The following is a 21,471-nucleotide window of genomic DNA, read 5'->3' as shown; positions in this document are numbered from 1 at the left end:
TGATACATTACTGATAACATTTTTCAATTCAATAGTTATTGTTGGTAAAGTTCTATTGCGTGTGAGGTGTTTTTTGGTCTTTTGGCGTCGTCATTGGTAGTGTTGGGCATTCGATTATCTGTCAATCAATTAAATCTTCTCCATCCTGTTTTCTTCCTTTCCCTCGCCATAGTCTCCTTGTACCAGAAAAGAAAAAAGAAAAAAAATAGCAATTGAACGACAGGTAAGTGATATATTTTTGCCTATTTCAATTAACTAAAACACTATGCCATTTAGCGAAATATGTATACAAAATCTCTAAAAATCTCACTTAAAATCCAAATTTAGGAACTAGATATTTGAAATTTACATTTATGTTATCAAATCTGTGCAAAGATACTATACCATTTTTTTCCCGAGAACCCCACAGTTGAACTAAGTATATTTTGAAGGACTAACTATACCCTATCTAACGCCTCCTCGACGGATTTTGCCTTAGGCCTCCTAAAGTCTAGCGGCGCCGCTGAATGCACGAAACACTCCAATAAAAAAATGTACGAAAATTGACAATATGATTAAGGCTCTAATTTTAAGACATCACGTTTTTCGAGTAACAACTTGATTTGATTTCCTTCGTTATGATTAAGTAGAAACGCTTCTATACGTGAATGCGTTCTTACATAAAATAGCCCTCAATAAATAGCTAACATTTGAAAATGTAATTGGTACACGAATGCTTTAATCGGAGCCATCGACCACCTTAATAAATATTGGTTAGTGTCGAACTGAACTCTTACTTCTAACGGATCAAAATAAATTTAATTCCCAGCACAGTCTAAATCTAAACCTAAATTTAGAATGTAGGGTCAAATAATGTTTACGCAATTATCCTTGAAAAGGATACTGGCAACTAGATATGATAAACGCATGTAAAATTGTATAATCAGTGCAAGCTGTCCAAGTGAACCGAATATACGTAAAAACCTGAAACAAGATTATTGTAGTAAAGTAATATGTCTTTTATCCTTAGATGTTATTGTTATTATAAACTAAACCTAAACACATTTCCTGCATACTCACTATGACATCAGCTTTAGCAGACAACAAAAAACAATCCTATGTATGAAGATAGGTTCCTACTTCATGCTGACATTATGTTATCCAATGTTCAAACTATTCTCAATAATGACATCGAAAATAAAAAGCATTGTTTAATCAATTTCATTGGTGGAAACAACACAATATCAGACAAAGTGAGACGAGTAGATGGGGCTAAACTGAAATAAATGAAGCAAAATCGCAGAGCAATAATCAACATGGAGATATAGAGGCTAAAACATTAAAAAAAGATGAAGACCGACACGAAGAAAAATCCTAGTGCCACGCAAAAAGAGCAAGTGCTCACGTATATGGCAATGGATGTATATAGTGTTTAAAAAAAGGCAATGAATGAGCGCTGTACTAAAGTAACACCATAAACTGTTTCCCGCACGGTAGATATTTCATTACAGCGTCTTGCTACTAAAACTTAAAAAAATATGGCCTAAAGGAGATGGTACCTACTGCGACCGATGCAATCCTACCTTTCTAAAAGGGTTCAAGCAGCGAAAAGTGGCGGCCCAGTATCCAACATACCTAATTTAAACCAGGGAATCCCACAAGGTTCCATCCTAGGGCTGACGATATTACCCTGGATGTGTAACAGTTTAATTTTCTCGAATACATATGTATAAATTATTATTGGTTGAGTGTCACTGTAAATTTTTGGTTGAGAACGATTGCTACTGTAGCTAGTTTATTAACGAGGATTGGTGGATCATTATCGGATTATTGCAACCGTTCCGCATTTAGTTATCTTTTCCTTGTGACTTCACTTACATTAGCAATTGGCAACGTTTAATGGCCGTTTGCACCGACAAATTTAAGGGGAGCTTAGCTTAAGCGTAGCTTAAAATCCATGGCAACGATTATTAAGACAATACTTACCATGGCTTTTCTGCTGCGCTTAAGCTAAGCTTCGCTTAAATTTGTTGGTTTGAACGGCCATAACAGTTTTCGTATCCACCACAAATGTTTAAAATATTAATTCTGGCGATTAACCGGGGATTTTGCATAAGGAATTTTCGTTTGAAATCATTTTTATATTTCTGAAGAGGCCGACTTTCAAGGATGTATCCCTTGAACAAATTAGTGTATTCGTATACTGAGGCACTATATGTACTGCACTATATGAGTATTTATTTGAGACTTATCAAATCAGAGCATCAAGTTTTTGAGTTTCAGATTAAGGTGAGGCAAAGAACCAACGTTCCGCAAGGCCAGTTTAATCGAAGGTTTATTTATTACTGAGCTAGCCTTGGTATTAATTATTTCATTGAAAAATATCTATTGTTTAGTACCACAAAAATTTTAGCGGTGCCGTAGAGATTAGATCTGATTTTAGTAGTGCAGTGTTCAATCCGTGTAAGTGTAACTATCCAGTTACATGGGACAAGGGACTATAGAATGATGCGGGCAGATCTAAGGAATCTTTTTGATGTTGCCAAAGTACAGGTAAATGGGAGACGTATCGTACGACATCAAAAAGTTATGCACACCGAAAAGGATAGGCTGGTCTAGATTGGACTCGGAGCAATGTAAAACTGTCTATTATGATTAGAATATTATTAGAATTTTTGTCATTATTGTCATCTTATCTGAGAAAATATCTATGAAAAATTATCAAAACCTGAGCTAATACAGTTTAAAAACATTCTCAAATTATCTTGAAAAATCCATAAGTAAGCCCTTATTTATAAATATAATGGTAACATCAAAGTATTAGTCACATTTTTTTAACGTTAAGCGACAAATTTATACACTTTCGTTAGTGTATTTTGTTTATTTTATCTCTCCAGTAAAATGGAGAATTTTGGTGTGTTTTGTGAATTAGGTCGGAGGCATAATACTATACTAAGACGTTCAAATAAAAACAGTTTTTGTTTATTAAATTAACAAGCCTAGGGAGGCAAGAACGAATAAAGAAATAGATGAATTGACCTATTGTGTCTACTACATCTAACTAATAGCAAAGGGCTGGAAACAGGATAAGAGAAATGACGATACTAAAACATCAGAAAAGTGAACCTTTGCGCAATCGGTGACTTGATCGCTTTTGTTAGAGAGGGCAGCTACGCTAAATATTAATCAAAAATTAAATATCAGGCCTGTAAAAGTGTAAGGGATTAACGTGTATGACAGTGCAATATTTAAAGTACCTACACCGGAATTAAATCGGGATTAAGAGTTTTGCATATTAATTACCATTAACTTTTCGTGCCATCGACGTTTTCAAAATGCGTCAATTTTTTCGTATTTGCCATTCCATTAGAGTTTAAAATAAATTAAGGTCGAGCGTTACGAAATTATGTCGGCAATTTTGTAAAACTTCAATATAGATGCCAAGAGATAAGCTGAACGCTAGTTCATTGACAAACTTAATATGGTCTTGAAAAATTCAGCTCGACGACATAACCGAGGACGGATTCATAAAGGCTCCCCTTTATTTCTGATGCTCTAGAGCGCTCTTTCACTAAAAACAATCTCGCAACAGAATAATGATCAACTCTGCTTATGTGACAAGCAAACAAACTGACATATTTACAAGTCAAGTGGGTACGAACTACACTCTACTAAATTATGTCATACGCCAACCAATACTCGGTCGCCAAAATTATATACATAGCGACCCAAACCTGGAGTTGATAGATACGAAACAATCTCCGTTGCCAAGACCTTCTTCCTGTCAAAAGCTCGGACATTGACTAAATACGGTCATTTATTACGAAAACGAATCCCTTATCTTTTATCCTTAAAACGCAGCCCATCTCTCTTACGGGCGCGCGATTCTACGTAAACTGAAATAGTGGCGCGTAAACTACGACACAAGAAAATAAAGTGCGCCCACCAGAATCTTTGTTCATTTTCGATCGAAAGTGTTTGTAATAAAAAACACCCTTATTGTTTTTATACCTTGACCTAATTGGGATCATATTGATTAGTAGATGTACGGTTCTGATGTAACGTTAAATTACGGTTGCGTTTTCGGATACCGCACATCGCCTCCTATTTTACACATCAAAAGGGATTGCGACCTAGGAAACCCAACACAATTTGAATGGTGTCTCTCTCTCTCTGTACCGACCTCACATTTATACAGAAACTTGTAAAATAGCTAGAAAAATTTCGAATTGTGTGTTAATGCGTGCCTTCAGCTCGTGTACATTCTTGTGCTGCTTGTTTTTAGATTTATTTAATTATTTAAACAATTAAAGAAATATCTTGGTAATGTTGGAACCTCTTTGTCACAATCATATGTTGGTAGCACTTCTGTTGACCGCCATTTTCTTTTGAATTACAAATATATTTATCATTATTTAAGAACAATTTGCAGTAGCAACCATGCAACGAGAACAGACAGTCGAGTATGCAACATTTGGCCAACGTTTGCCAATTTAAATCGCGGAATTACCGCCCCCGAATCCAAATTCGAAGTGCTGTAGTTATTTGAATTCCGGAAAAACCGCGAAAATAAACTGTTTTCGTCAAATACGCATTTGTTCGTTTAGGGTGTTGAATATACATTACCCAAAGGAATATGTAACCCCGCAGATTTATAGTGAAGGCAGCAGGGTCGAAAAAAGCAAGGTAGTCGCGCGTTTCGGTAATCTTATTCAGAGGATCTAATGAAAAGCGTTTGATAAACCGTAGAGATAGTTTCCATGCAGTCGATATAAATCAAAAGTTCATTGCGCGATCGGATTTATTTAAGAAATTGCATTAAATTTTTATTGAAAGTAATCAGAAAATTCTTAAAGGAATTTAAGCAATCTTACTACATCGACTGAAAGGCTTATTTTTCGGGCAGCCAAGAGAACGGGAATGCAAGGGTGGGTAAAGTTGGAAACGGAAGGAACGGAGTTAGGATGCTGAAAGGGAAGAGTACTGCTCCATCATTCGCCTCAGGATTTCAACATAATGCTTAGCATTATGCGAAGCTACATACGTCTGAGGAACAAAACCCCAGACAGAGCAGTTGGCAGCGGGATTCGAACCCACAACCTCCCGAATAGCAGACGACAACGCAACCTGTTGGCTGTAGGTGCTGGCTATAAGCACTTCGCCGTTGAGGCATCTAGCGTTACAGCCAATGAGGGGCTTGTGGCAGTGGGGCCGGTGTTATAACTCTTCCTCTGACGTTCGTAACACCGACTAGGATTCTGTAGCCAGTCCGTGCGGAGTACAGCTAGATAACTAATTTCATTCTACATCGAACAAACGGTCTCATACTTGGTCCGTGCAAAGTACAGCTGTAGCTTTTATTGAAATCAGTAACCAGAACGCATCTAAAACTCCTGGTGCACAAACATTAGAGGTATTTATGAACAATTGTTCGAACGCGTGTTCATATTGGTGGACACCCGGTGCCGATAAAATTTAGACTAGCACCTGAGAATTATTAATACATTAACGCATTGCAGTTTGATTTGTTGTTATTATACAGAGTGTGAAAATACAATTAATTTTCATGTAGCACCTGACGATCACTATATAGTGTGTTTATTTTTACAAATACAGTTGAATATTTGCTATCAATACGAAGGGTGTTTTTACGAATGAACGTGGCTTAACCATTGGCTTTACGGGATTGTGTAGCCCCAAACCGCATTCACGAATTCTATTGCAGCTAAAATTTACCTTAAAGAAAATGAGAACCGTTTCTTAATTTAATACAGATTACTGAATTATTATGATTAGTTATCCCTTTACCCTTTTCCCTAAGAGGGCACCAGAGGATTTCTGACTGACAGCTAGCCAGAGCACATTTACGTATAATTACACAACAAGGACCTATCCCAATTTAATTGAGACGTATACAGATTAAGCAGAGGTAGAGTGCAGTGGAATTAATTATTGTAACATGCGTTACACTGTACACAATTCTCTTTCCAACGTTATATCACATGTCATAGTTATCTAATCAATTAAAAAAAGTAAATCTATAATTAAACTATAAATGCACACTTACATAGATTAGAGCTTTATTAGAAAAAGTAGGCCGGAAAACAAAATAATTATATATATTCAATTCACTTAAACGTGCATTTTTTACTAGATTTATGTTTTTTAATTCATTAGATACTATGACATTGTAATATACATTTCAGAATCTTTAATAAAACCGGTACATTCCATCTAAAATTTTGAATTATTTGCTATTTACTTGATACATCTTCTTTTTAATTGTTTTTAGCGCATTTCCACAATAAAAAAAACATGCGCTATTGTGGCCACATTGTCAGTCCGTCCGTCCGTCCGCTCGTTTTGAGACGCTACTAGTTTTTTATCTTAAGAGCTATTGTTCTACTTTTTTAGCTATTTAGTTCGTTATGGTGTCGAGTCTTGTACCAAGGAAGGAATTTTTTTTGTACCGCTTACAAAAAAAGTTATTGTAAAAAAAACAAAAAACCGTTTTTTTACATGTTCCATAATTTTACACTTTTGCCGTTTATTAACGATCCTAGAGATCGTTTATAATTTTGCATTGCTGTCTGTCGTCTGCCTGTTGGTCTGTCCGTCTGTTCCTTTGTCTGTCTGTCCCTCTATCTGTCCGTGTGAACGATAACTTTGTAAATGTCCGATCGCTTTTACATTAGTTATGAACTGAATTGCATGAAATTCAATATGGGAATAGCTGTATCCATACAATGCGCAATGCCAAAAGTTGAGTCGAATCCATTCAAAATTCACAGTGCCCTTTTCGCATCTCGACCATTTATAAACAGAATTGCAAACTTTTTTAATTATAAAAGTATTTAAATGAAATTTGATACATAGCCACTTTGAATAAAAGCAAATTTAACGCCAGTGTCAAAATTTGGTTTTGCGCATGCGCAGTGCCAACTTTCTTATTTATGGAGGGATTTAAATGAAATTTGATAAATAGCCACTTGGAATAAAGGAAAATCTAGCGCCAGTTTCAAAATTTGGTTTTGCGCATGCGCAGTGTCAACTTTTTTATTTATGAAAGCATTTAAATGAAATTTGATACATACCACTTGGAACAAAGGAAAATCTAACGTTAGCTTCAAAATGTAGTTTTGCGCATGCGCAGTTCCAACTTTCTTATTTAGAAAAGCATTGAAATGAAACTCTTCTTATAAACTGAAATTGAAGTAGCACGTCAAAAATGGATTGCACATGTGTAACGCTATATTTCATATTTGTGGCAGGATTTTTACAATTTTAATAAAAGTTGCATCTTACAAATAGGAAATGAATGCAAGTGGAAATGCGCTTTATGTAAATCGTTTACGATTACTTTTTAACTTGTTTTTCTTGCCATAACAGATAATGCAAAATTAAATGTAGAACAACTTTTACTCTATAACATTTTCTCATATATGTAACAGTAACGGTGCTATATCCGCTGTGACAGCTAAAATCAAACAGGCTGGTCTTTTAAGTTTTATGATACAAATACGTTAACATGGTTAACCTGTTGATAAATTTTAAACTTTGGTGCCCTCGATCTTTTTTCTGTTAATTACCGCAGACGGACTAAAAGATCGTCTTTTGCCAGTTAAGCACAGTCTCTACAAAGGTTACCAAGGTACGAGGCGAAATATTGAATTGTTTAATATTTTTAAGGTTCATAAATCAACGAATTATTAAGTATTATACGAAGGTAATAAGTTAAGCTCAATACACCAATTTCAACACTTTTAGGGTCAGTCCTTCAGGTTTTTCAAATAATGTTAGTAAAAAAATCTATATGAGTGAATCCTCAAATTGGAAGAAAAGACTCCGCACGTAACCTTCTAACCACCTAAAAGAAGTATTGAACTTGAAACAGGGGTGGACTACCTGAACGTTTCTCTCGTGGTCGAAGAAGCGGCACGGTGTAAATAACCTACAGAGGGAATCTAAAATTCACGATAACGATATATTAAAACTCACACTCCCCTAAACCTACTTGAACCTTACAGCACTGGTCGAAAGTTAGTGAATAACGCCAAGTCTACTCCCTGGTATACTGCTAATCGATAAAGTAAAAGTAAAAAAACAATTCACAACCGCTCTTCACCCTCCAACTAAAGAAATAAATAAGAAGTTCCAAATAGATACGGAAAATAGTTCAACCTGGAGAAGAAGAGCTGTATATAGGTAAGTAAAATTATATTACTCTTGAATACAGAACAGCCTGCACATCATTTTCTCTACAGCGAGAAATTTTCCTAAGGTGCAGTGGTTAGAACCAATTAAAAACTGTTTTACAAAACCAACAGAACCATGCTTTTAAAAAAAGTCTTATTTTTTATTGAATTAGCTAAGTAAAATATTTGCGTGATCTTTCTTTTCAAAAGTCACTACGTGTAACAAAATCACCTCTATGGATACTTTCTGCGTCAATAAAACTATGCCAGTTTGAGAGATCTGTTGCTAACCTTGTTGGTTACTAAGTTTATAAAAGCTTTTTCCGTAAGAACTAATTACATAAATATTTCTAAACAGTACATCATTAAACTTGTATCCTTAGCACAATCTTCTACAAACACTTCAACTTTAAAAGTTTGAAACTAAAATTCTTTTAATTGAACTTCTTTAAAATTGAATCGTTACCATGCAGTTTCCAGACACCTGAGGAACCTGCATAATGAATAGGTTTTTTTAAAACAAAGTCGTTACTTGGCTGGGTCGCATTTAAAAAGACTGAGAAAACTATGAGGTCTGAGCTCAATAGTAGTGGAATTGCAATTTACTGGCGATTGAGGAAATAATATATGAGGGATATTAGTATACATACAGGTTAAATACATATTTATCCAAAAATTGAGTTTAAATTAAAATACATGCATAACAAGAACGAAATGGTTTCTTTCGCTGAAGGCAAGACATGGACATGCATCATTATAAAATGTAATATTTTACATCATCATAAAGTAGACTTTATTTTCAGCAAGTAATACTGATATTTATGTTCCCGAATCCGGCATCTTGTAATGAGCTTAACTCAATAAATTTCTAGTTCGAGCGTGATTTACAACCGCAGCTTTACGAAAACTTTGGATTAGTTTATCATCTTGTAATTGGTTTCAGTTTACCATACCTTCTCCCAAGAAAGAAACTTCTGTTTATAGCAAACTTTCAGAATAAATTTTGTGCCGTTTTAAAAAAAACTTTTTTTTCGCATACAATCGCCCGATTTTAATTTGGAAACTTCGAGCTGCAACTCGAATTTATACTGTCACTTTCTCAAAACTTTTAAAGATAAGATGCAAGTTGTGTGTGTAACCGGCTAGTGTTATTTGCATATCGCTTCATCCAAAGTGTAAAATATAAGCGGATATTGTGACGAGAAATTAAAGCGTACATCAAAAAAGAACACCATAGGGAACAAAAGCCGTCAGAATTTGTCACGAGAGGGTTAGATGTTAATACAATAACATCACGGCATAATTAAACCCTTTTAATTTGATTTCATTTGCGATAAAGGCGGAATTGCAAAGTGCCGCGAAGGGGAAAGAAAAGTATACATACGCAATAATATAAGGGCCATTTTAGTACACAATTTTATTATTACCAATTCAAAGGTAGAATTTATTTTATATAGCCCTACGTAGACAGCTCTTGCTTAGCATTGTAATGAATTCTTTTCACCGTTTTCGTCTTTATGAAAATGAATAGCCCACTAAGATAATGAGTTAAAAATATCTTAGTAGAGTAACTGAGGAATCGTACAAATATTTAGATTAAAGCGCCCTTCTGAACCGATCAGCGAAGGTAGGGTTTTAGTGCTAATTAATCACGATAAAAAGCATAATTTCATAATCAATTTTTCAGTGTTAAAGGCTTTTGCTTCTTAATTGTGGATAACGCGCGTAACAACAGCCAAGATCAAATAGGAAAGCTCCGCTAGCGTCGATCTGTGTAGCTCCTTGGTTCCGTATCAGTTTTTGTGGAGGGCAGAATGTTGACTGGTCGACTTGGCCCCCGTAAGGCGCGTTTTCACGGGTCCAGATACGAGAAAAGTGTCCGTAAATGGTATTTATTACGGGCCCCGCTAATTATTCGGAGTCTATTTCGACAGAGCAAAAATTAAATTATGTGGTTACCATATAAACGATATAATATAATAATAATAATAATATAATAATATTGACTTTAAGGTTCAGTTTCAGTGTGTTTCAAAAGACTTTCGCTGATTATGACAGCTTGCTCATTTTAATTAGGTCTTTTTGTAGTTTTCAAGTATAGTATTGTGAAAACTCAATAAAAAGCAATCCAAGGAAACTCACGCTTGATGTTTCTTTGTCCGAAGTTGCAACTACTGTAATATAATTACACTGACCCTTTTACCTAGCTAATAATTTACAAATACCTTAGAATCCCGGTTTATACATTCTGTTAGGCGTAACCGCAAACACAATTATTCACTAGACCTGAATTCGTGTATAACATCGTTATTGAGTCCTTCTTTTCATCGGATATTGTGAGCTACTAATTTGATACATATCGACTACAATAACTTATTGTTGATTTTTTTAATTGGTCAACGGGTCAATTTTATTGCGATTCCAATCTATAATTAAATTCTTTTGTATTACTCGTACTCCTACTGGCTGATACCTACAGTTTTATGGTCAATTAGTAAATTAACTTTCTCCCTAAAAAGCTTTTATACTTCCCAAATTCAGGCGATGGAAGTAAATCTTATGAAATAGGTACGTATTTTTTCCTGGTTTCCATCAATAGCGTATTGGCATTTTTTGTTCTATAGAATTACTATGGAAAATAAAGGCACTCGAGAAAGGTATGCGATTCGCCATGTCATAAATCTTTTGCTAAGGTGCAATATTTATTTTGTTATATTAATTTTTTTATTTGGTCTTTATTAAGCGGGAGTCGATGGTGTCCGTCTGTCCGTGAACACATTAACTGCCAAACACGTGGACCGATTCGGTTCAAACTATTGAAAACGGGTTAAATCAAATGACCCCGTAGGGTCACACCGAGGTTCTCTGCCGCTTTAGGGGTTTATTTCCATCCCTGATGGCGCTCGAAAAGCAGAAAAATCAGTTGGGCAAGAAAGGAAAATAGCACAGGGACTATCCATCGTTTTTTATGGCCAACGTTCAACAAATTAGAGACAAGCTGAAATTTAGCAAGGTAGTTTGTTTTAAGGGTCTAAAAACGCTCTGAAACCCCAGCGTCGAGGCGTTGAGCCCGTCATCCCAAAACCACCCCTTAAGTATTATAAAATCTACGTTTTTTGAAATTTTTCGTAATAACTCTAAAACGAAGCATTTTAAGAAAAAATGCCAAGAGAGGAAAATTGTAGGGAAGAAAATTTCCTACCGAATAGACGAATAGAATTTTTTAGATGTTAAGTGGCGCAGATACAATTTTCAGCAACTCATTGAAGTAATCGAAATACTATTTTCTAATATTTCTGTAACACGCCGGACACTGTTCTCTTAGAATGCCTACAACATGATGAATTCAATCCTACCTGCAAGGGGGGGCCTTCGAAGTGACCCCCGTAACTCTAAACAACCACCCCCACCCCAATCGTGGGCGTCTCGACTTTTCTGGCACCCCATTCTCGGTTTAGTTCGTACTTGCAGTTAGTGTTCCAATCAATATTTTCCAAACTCTCCTTTATATCACATTTTTGTAAATTTATTTGTAAAAAGGTAGCTTTTAATCTCACTTTGGCCGGCTGGATGGACGGCTGACAGCAAATGCGGACCCGTTGAAGAACGCTTGTGGAAACACGAGGTGTGTACATGTACCTACCGAATACGTGTAATTAACAACTTTAGGGACGGAACTACATGATCTGGGGCGGCGAAATCTGGGCGTCATCCTCGAGTATGTTATACTAACGTGGTGATTTTTAGTTTTTCCTATCTTCTTCTATAGTTTGGGTCCGATTGTTTTTAAATTGGTGTCATCGGAAAGATCTTGTAAACGCGCCCAACTTCTGCGTGGCGGAATTTTTTTTTTCGTAGAGCGAAATAAACCAACTTTTGCAAGGCGCGCGTTTTCGAGGGGTTGTCGACTTCGACCGCCCAAAAGTTGCCTTCCCTTGTGAATTTTGTCACGCAGTTTAAAATTTCCTAAAGTCCAAATCACTGTCTCTCCTTCTCGTGTCGCCAATAGAAGCTCGAGCTATGAGAAGTGCCCCAAAAATTCAGTACTATTTTGTGGAGGATTTCTTGCGATTGAACGGGACGTCGGAAGGGAATTTGGTTGTCGGCGACAATATCTTACTGATGGGGGAGTTAAAACTACCAACGCGAATTGCGGGAGAACGGGACTTCAGAGTGGGTACTGACAAAGGAGATCTTACTGATGATGGAGTCAAAGTTTGCTAATAGAATATTGATCTACCATACAAAAATGGGCTGAAGTTCCTTCGATAGAGGACTTTGATAATTGTTTATTAAATAGATTTTTCGACACTTAATGTATTATACTAACCGTCCTAATATTTTCAATTTTCTTCCATTGATTCTTTTTTCAATGAATGTCTTTTTACCTCTGCGTTAGCGGTCGACAAAGACAAATCACCAATCGAACACAAGTACACCATTTTTAACAACGTGAAATTAATCTACGGCAACACTGGCTGCAAGTATAGGTATACGAAGTAAACGGAGAATGAGGTGCCGGAAAAGCTTTTTCCTACCACCTAATATAGTACTTCTTGCACAGTTTTGAAGGGCGAAATCTGTACTTTTCCAAACTAAGGGAGGAAAAAGTTTTCCCTACCTCAACACCGTAATGTAAGGTTATAAGTGAATAAAATACCCTTCAATTCCAACTAACTTTATTGATACCTACTTGATATTCTCAGTGCTAGTAGAAGAACCGAAGTTAAAGGTGCAATTAGTAACACTTTTGAAAGTAATACTACCAGAAAAAGGCCAGGAAAATCGATTGCCATTGAAACCTGTACTTTCGATGTTTGTAGAATTCATTTGATCTTCTCCAAAAAACTTATAACCTTATAAAAATTAATTTTATCTCTCATTGTATTCTAACTACGGGTCTCAACGAAAGGAACCGTTTTCTACCAACTACTGCCTTTCTTTCTGTCTTCTTAGCAAAGTACGCGGTGAAGGGGGGGGAACTAGTTTTATCCTTCATCGTACTCTAATTAAAGGTCTCAACGAAAGGAATTAATTTCTACCAACTATAGCCCTCCTCCTTTGCCTCTTATCGTGATCGGTTATATTCCCTTATACCTCAAGAACGGATTGTCGGAAGATGGTACTCACAAAGGGCGATACACGTCTGCAAGAAATATATCCATTGGTGATGTCAAAACAAAAGCTATTTCGGTTTAAAAAATGCGCTTTATCTGCACAAGACTTGTGCACAATTTATACTTGTTTATTTATGAAGGTATTTAAATGAAATTTGATACATACGAGTATAGGCACTTCTAAAAATCAAAATTTGGTTTTGCGCATGCTCAGTGCCAACTTTCTTATTTATTTTTTATGAATCACTTAATTCCTAAGTACGAAATATGGAATTTAACCAAAGGTATTAGTGGGTATTAGTAGGTATTTGTGGGTATTAATATGGGTATTAGGTGTTATAGTGGGTATTAATAGGTATTAGTTCAGCAAAATCGGGTATTACACGTATTTAGAGGTATTAGTGTACAATATTTTAGATTGCAAAGAATTTTAACATTTTTATAGATCTTTGAGAAGTTAAGATGTGTTACGGCGATGGCGGAGATATAAGGTGACTTAATAATAATAATAATAATCTTTATTGTCCATACAGCAATAACACCAATATTGGACAACTTCAAAATGTTTAAAGAAACAGTAAAAACGTTGAAGTGCAATTAACTAAAAATAAAACTATAGAATTCTGTGACAACGAATATGTTAATTAGATATAAAACTAAAGATCAGGTATATAAGTGAACGAAAATGCAATAATTACTGTGTATAAACTAAAACAAAAATAAAAACAAAAAATATTATTTCAAACTAAGAAGCTATTTAGCGTTTTTAATGTACAATTAAAAATGTCTACTATATGACATATTAAATTATAATTATAATTGTGACACAGGGTGGCGAATTCTTCAGGCTAATTGTGTTACACTTTGGTATGTGAAACGTGAGGGCACGCCTTGCCGACAATCTTGGTATGCTTAGTTTTATGTAATTATGTAGTGCTATACAGTCAGTATTATTATTCATTAGATTGAACAACAACGCCATACCAATACGTTTCCGTCTAACACAAAGTGGTAATAGATTAAACTTTTCCAGCATCTGCGATCGGGGATATCCTCTAACTGGATATCGTCCCTCACATCGAAAAAATAGATATTTTAAGAATCGGTGTTGAACCTTTTCGATTTGTTCGATATTTTTACTAAAGTATGGTTGCCACATGCAAGCGCAGTACTCCAACTTAGATCGGACAAGAGCACAGTATAGACACTTGATAGTAGAAACGTCTTCAAAGTCCATGCTTGACCGAATTATAAACCCAAGGGCCTTCAAAGATTGTTTGACTACTTCATTTACATGGAGTGAAAAGGATAAACGTTTATCTAACACGACGCCTAAGTCTTTGACATAGCTAGTCCTAAGTAAGGGAGTATTGGTAATGCTAATCAAACTCAATATCTGTACGCTTACGGGAGAATGTAATTACTTTGCATTTGCTTATATTCAAGCGTAGTCTATTACTTTCGCACCACTGATGTAGATTATCTAGATCCTCTTGAAGCCGATAACAATCATTCACACAGGATACTTTCGTAAATATTTTCAAGTCGTCGGCAAATAAAAGGTTCTGCGAAGATAGGAGTTATATGCCAGCACCCCTAATCACGTACACGCCACTGGAGGGATCCCATTCCACATTGATAAAACTAGAAGAACCTCTAAGTTGCACTTTTCTCGCATCTAATCTTTTTTCGCCAAATGTTATATAAGTATGATAAATAACGGTGTTCCGCATAATTGCACTTTTTTCCATACTTTATCTTTTGAAAGCATTGTTAATCATATTTAGATATTTTACGAAAACTGTTAAATAAGTAATTATCAAACTTTATCTTTTCATACCAGTAATTATCTCTTAAATAGTATATAAGCTTACCTATTTGAACGAAGATGACTTTTTCTAAGCTTCAGTTGTTACCTGCGTTGCTTCATTAATAAACGTATTAAAGCAAATGAGTAATTAATTCGGAGTTGGAAGAACGTCAACACGTAATTGGCGCAGTCGGTAGGATAATCCTGTACAGTGTTACGAAACATAGTGCCGTTAGCAAAAATCGCGCGGAAAGTGTTTTACGGACATTGGTGATTTTTAAATCTTTGACGGGATATTGACTGTAAAATGAGTAATTAATTCGGAGTTGGAAGAACGTCAACACGTAATTTAGGTGCGAAGAGAGGTCGTTATAATATCAAAAAAAGAAAGAAAAGGGCCCAAGTTTGAGCCCTGCGGAACACCAGACGTGGGCACAAAGCTTCTAGAATCATGTCCGCCGTAGGAGACAAATTGGGATCGGCCCGTCAAGTACGATTTAAAGAATTGTATTAGCGGCGTGCTCCATCCATATTGAGATAGCTTTTTCAAAATAATAAAGTGGTCTATTTGATCGAATGCTTTTTCAAAATCGCTATATATAGCGTCCATTTGACCCTGGGTATCCAATATTCCTAGTGCATATCGCGTGAAGCAAGCAAGGTTAGCTTCCAATGATTGATGCTGTATATACGTATATTACAACAGAATTATTACATTTTGTAGTTTAGAGGATAATGTCAAACAAAAAAGAACAAAAATATTAAAGAATAATAACATAATTAGTGATCGATTGCAGAAAAACGTTTACAATCCTTATAAAGGCTCGGTCTTATTGATCAATAAGTGTCAGTATTGCAATAGTTACCTGTGTCGCAATACGAACAGAACTTGTTTGCTCCGTTATTGGTTCTATGCCAAGCACAATCACGGGAAGAAGCCAGTCTCTTCGTAAAATCAACGCTCTTACCGTCTTTGGTCTCAGCTGAAAAAATGTAGATGGTATTCGTGCATTAGATAACACATACATTACTTACTTCCAAAATAAAATACGCAATATACACGTCCTGGATAATTGCTCTGTACGGTAATATTAATCAACTTACGACATTTATTAAGGAGTGTAGGGGAACTGTCGGACCTACCCTCGCAACCATAGCAGTATGTTGTGTCCGAACCTACGATTCGATACGTTAAAATAAATCAAATAATGGGCATTCGACATGTTTCAAAAAGCGTGTACTAGCATAGCAACGAATACTTTCACAAAAAAAGAATTATTTTTTGCGTATTAGTGATCCATTCAAAATAATTTCCAAGACCATGGCGTTCATGTGTGTATGTATACCTTGTTCCCGACTTACAATAGAAGTTAAATTAAAAAGCAGTCAGTTCAGCCATGTTATTCTAAATGCTTGTAGCCTGAGGGTGCTAATAGTTCGTAGGTACAAAACTGGCAGCAAATGAAGGCTTCCAATTTAAAGACCGTTCGTGCATAAAATCATAAACATTAAACAACATACCTGAGGCAACACCTACACACATGAGACCAACTGAAGCCAATACAAGTTTAAAATACATGATGATACCTAATACTGGTCTATAGCTTGCACATGCATATACATATACTTATATGTACGTGTCAAGAGGTTTAATTAAGAGATTAGATACTTCTTAGAGTCGTTACTAATGATAAAATGCTTATCTTATCGTTATTACAAAAAGTGATACTGGTTATTATTTCCGTTCGTAAGTAAAAAAAATGTAGGTACCTATTGCCTCGAAATATACGGGGCTTTCATTGCAATACGAACCAGTGCAGCGGTTGCAATTTGAAATGTTGATAAAAACCAAAAGCACGTTTATTTGAATAGCTTAATAGAAGGAGTACCTTACTTCCTTTACTTTAACTTTTTTAAGTCGTGTGTTTGGCATTGTGTTGCGCATTGTGTGTTTTGGCGTGTAGGATTGATTGGAAACACTTTTTCAAAATTCTAATACAAAAAATTTAACGTGTCAAAATTCATTTGCCTATACTTTTGACAATTTTTAAAACATTAGTATTATAGTGTTAAAGTAAATATTGAAAAACCAATTCTACCCAATCGTAGAATTATTATCCCTTCTCAATGCAAAGAAAATATGCGGACTTCGAACCCCTTGTCGTACAGATATGCCGGAGTAAGCAAGGAGAACTTCCATTTCAAAGCAATATCTAGAACACTAGTCACCTAACGAAAAAAAATAGAAGTTTTTTGTAGGAAATTTAACGGGGAACAAAAATCATACTGAGCCATTTTTATCCCTAAACCCGTGGATACGGAGATAATTGCAAAAAACCATAAAAAGTCACATTTTCCTTTGTTTAAACAAATGTTCCGGTCGTAGTTGGAGAATTATTTTTCTACCACATTTACATCCAAATGTAGGGTTTAAAACCAAAATTAGCTTATTAAACAAATTTTCCTTTTGCTCGCAAAGTAAAGAATTTACCTCGGAATTTACATACCTACATACAGATTGGTAAACTTGTTTAATATTTCTCATATCTAGTGAAAAAGCTATCTCCATTTTAAATATATACCTATACTTTAATTGCGAATTATAATCTATTAATCTGCCCATCTTACGTCTGAAGTGATATATTGATGTTTTGATCAATCTCCTAACAACTTTGTTATGTAAAAAATATTATGGAAACTGATTAAATCCACTTAAAGCACCACGTATACCTATACTACAAGCAACCGATTTTGGTTTCGCGACAATAGTGGCATTGAGGTGTTTCTAAAGCATTTGACATCAGCTTCTCAGACCAGCCCTTATTCACTGCGACTTTGATTAGAAGAAAATGGTATTATCACCCATTATGTGCCATATAGATCCATCTTAGGAGTTACGACCTCTCTTACATAATATTCTACTAAAATCTGCCGGTAAAGGTCTAATTTAATGGAGTACCTGGTTATTATTTGTACACCGATATGACACTCAAATTGATTATTCCTTCATCTTAATGAAGTGCACGCAGCAACGGAATTAGTAAACACGGGGTAGTTAATAATGCATTAGGGCACAATCTATATATACATCTAAATAAATCTTCTGTACTCCTTTTCTAACATGATCATCTCGGGATAAATTTATTACTATAAATATTGGTGACGTTCAACGCAAAATATGTGGCAAACAATTCGACAGTTTACTTTTTCACTTCAAGGCCAGTTGAAGATCTACTCTAAAACATCAAATGAGAAAACAATTTTTAAAAACAAAATGTAATGTTTACAGTTCTGAAATAAAAAAAATGCTCTATCAAATGGCACAAAAAGTAAAGAGACTTCCATAATAAACAAACAAAGTTGATGATAATTAATCCGAGACGAAAAGTTAAGACTTAAAATTTAAAACTAGCATCTTGTAGAGGGAAAAAATGACCATAATGATGTGTCATTTATTTTGAAATATCTTTTTAAAGAACTTCGGTAAAAAAATAAAAACGATTTCGATTTCGTTTCTTCAGGATATCTCCGAAAGTAGTCGGAATTTTTCAGTTTCAAAACGGCATTTTGTTATGCATCAAAATACGCCACTTTTCCAAATTGAAACTGCCGACCTATCCCTTACAGTTTCCGACATCCCCATGGTGGTCCTCGAATTTGAATCAACCTGTATACCTTTTACATATTTTTTGTAATTCAACAATTTCTAATAAATCACTGTTTCATACTGTGTAGCTCACAAAAGATACAAGACAATATAATAATTTATTATTAAAACTTTCACAAGGAACATCTTTACGTCAAGGCAGTTAGGACTGAAGTTAGCTTTATACCAAACATCTCCCCTTTTACGCTGCAACAAAGTCTCTAAACTTTGCAGGCTGTTTGACAGCCCTACCACATCTAGTTCTTACTACTGGAAGGCTTTCTTGAAATTGATTGTTATTTGATGCTTTATTTAAATTTTCTGTATCAGTAGCTTTAGTTTCAGAAAAACCTTCTTCGTAAGGTAATCCCGTAAATCTAGGTACATTTAAAGATTTTCTAATATGCATACTATTTCTATTTAATGTACGTTGCGTCTCAGTCAATACTTTATAATTACGTGGTGTTTGACCTACATCAATAATTTTTGCTCTTTCCCACACTTTTCGTAAAGGGTTTTGCACGACCACATCATCCCCTTTTTTAAACGGCTCCCTTTCCCTAGACGTTTTATCATAACAATGCTTAATACTAGCCTGATTATTAACCAACTTCTCATATGCGCTATTATATACTAATTTTGGTTGTAAATTAGAAAATGTAGCCGGAATCTTAGATCTTAATAATCTACCCATTAAAATTTCCGATGGCGAGTAATCTAAGCCAGCGACAGATGTTACTCTATACTCTAACAATGCTGTATAAATATCTTCAAGACATTTAGCTTTTTTAATGATACCTTTAGCCACTCCTACTCCTTTTTCAGCCAGGCCATTGCTTTGATGGTAATGAGGACTTATATAGGAAATATCAAAATTACAATCTGACGCAAATAGTTTAAACTTATAGCTACAGAAAGGATTATTGTCACAAACTATTATTTTTGGTATACCATGATTTGAGAATATACACTTCAATTTCAATATGATTTCTTCTATACATTTACTTTCTATAGGGATTATATCTAACCACTTAGATAGACAATCAACTGATATAAGGTAACATTTACCACCATATTCCCCAATGTCAATTGCGATTTTCAAAAATGGCAATTGAGGAATTTCTTGTGAAATAAGAGGTTCCTTAACATTAGACCTTTGAAATTTTTCACACTCTGTACATTTACTAACAAAATTTTCTATCATTCGCCATTTTTTTCTTAAAGTCAAAATAACTAAAAGACCATAAATGATATACATCAAAAGAACTGAAATTTCACGTGGAATCCAAAAATGCAATAAAAAATAAGGGTAGCCATTTAAAATAACGAAGTTACAAGCTACGTACGGTATTTCCGGAAGTGCGATCATTTTGAAAATAGTTTACATCGGCCTTCAGAGTAACTCCTAAGTACAAATTTTCAAAAACCTACCTACTTCACTTTCCCAGAAACGTTTAACTACAGCTCCTTAAAAAACACCCTGTATAGTAATAAGACATGTCATAAATAGAACAAGTGAAGGTAATATTCATACGCTTCATTCGCAGTCAAGCACATACATATCCTTGACGTGAAACGTATAGCCAATTTATTTTTTAAAAAAACCGCAAACTTTGCATCTGACATTAATCTCAACCCCATTTAAAAAGCGCTTCAAGTTCAACATGCTCGAAATTGCGATTTGTACGGTACAGCACTTGCATGTTCAGTTTCAATAAATATCTCGCAGATTTATACCTATACTTATTTATGTGTAGGTATACCAAAATTCGACCTTGCGTACCTATGAAATTACTTTAACCGTAGTTGCATACTAAGGGCGTAAGAGACCGAACTGATTTCAATAAACCTAAATTAACAATATACTCAACCCAATTTTATGTGAAGTAATGGAATTTTGATTTTCCATGCGCATTTTAAGCCGAAATTATTCCTATGACGAACACAAACCTAATTAACAATTAAAGCGAGTTTTTTTTATAAGATGCCAAAATGTTGAATGGGAAATTAGAAAGATGATACCTTCATTTTAACGCAGATTAATATTCCATATTTCTCAATTCCAAACGGTAATATGTTATAATAAACTTTAGAAAGCGCCTATATCCTTCTGATTTATTAGGCCATTAAGGATGCGTAAGTAAATAGGTTTCTAAATAATGATTTAAAGAATTATTGCTGGGGTATTATTCGAACATCTAGCACGATGCCGCGAGGGGTCAAACTTGCTTTATGTGCCCGCAATTTATTACATACGGACTGACGTTATGTTTTGATGAAAAGATCCCATGCAGTATTTTTCTTAAGCCTAGTAAATTTGTATCGTTAAATTACCTAATTTCCTTCTCCGTCACATGCTAGCAGTCTATCAAAAAAGTTTTCCAAATTAAATTTTCAAACATCTACAACTTCAGACGGTGGCATTCAAAAACTTTTCCGTGATCCAAAAGATCCAATCGGTATGAAAATTAAATCGTAGTAAATTGTAGCTTAGAAGATGACTTTAAGGGAGCCTTACTTTAGATACAATTACCATGTTTGTTATGGAATGAAGTTGCATATGAAGGAGGGATTCTTTTCAATAAAGTTTGATCTCCTATATGAGCTTTACAATTAAAAAAAAAAAATACTCACCAACGGCTAGCTAACACAAAGTTTACTGTGATTAACTTACTTACTGAAGATTTCTTGTTTCATAATTTCCTGTAATTTAACTTCAAATAG

At 34.9% G+C, this 21,471-nt stretch overlaps 1 protein-coding gene and 1 long non-coding RNA gene across 2 annotated transcripts; both read right to left on the bottom strand.

The window, feature by feature from the left end:
- Positions 1-15,834: 15,834 nt before the first annotated feature.
- Positions 15,835-16,693, bottom strand: LOC116169944. Its single transcript, XR_004145133.1, has 3 exons — positions 16,623-16,693; positions 16,137-16,277; positions 15,835-16,084 (listed from the first exon to the last, which is right to left on the bottom strand). It is a non-coding gene; the product is annotated as an uncharacterized LOC116169944 (long non-coding RNA).
- Positions 16,694-18,949: 2,256 nt separating this feature from the next.
- Positions 18,950-19,951, bottom strand: LOC116162070 (uncharacterized protein K02A2.6-like). The gene has a single exon (XM_031475603.1). The coding sequence runs from the start codon at positions 19,949-19,951 to the stop codon at positions 18,950-18,952; it is 1,002 nt and encodes a 333-aa protein (XP_031331463.1).
- Between the last annotated feature and the right edge of the window lie 1,520 nt (positions 19,952-21,471).

Source organism: Photinus pyralis, unplaced genomic scaffold (assembly GCF_008802855.1).
Source record: "Photinus pyralis isolate 1611_PpyrPB1 unplaced genomic scaffold, Ppyr1.3 Ppyr1.4_LG1, whole genome shotgun sequence".
Taxonomy (NCBI): Eukaryota; Metazoa; Arthropoda; class Insecta; order Coleoptera; family Lampyridae; genus Photinus; species Photinus pyralis.
The sequence above is the reverse complement of the archived record's forward strand: the minus strand, read 5'-3'. Positions and strand labels throughout refer to the sequence as shown.

Coding starts and splice junctions, on each gene's coding strand:
- LOC116162070 (XM_031475603.1), bottom strand. CDS start 19,951: ATGATAGAAAATTTTGTTAGTAAATGTACAGAGTGTGAAAAATTTCAA.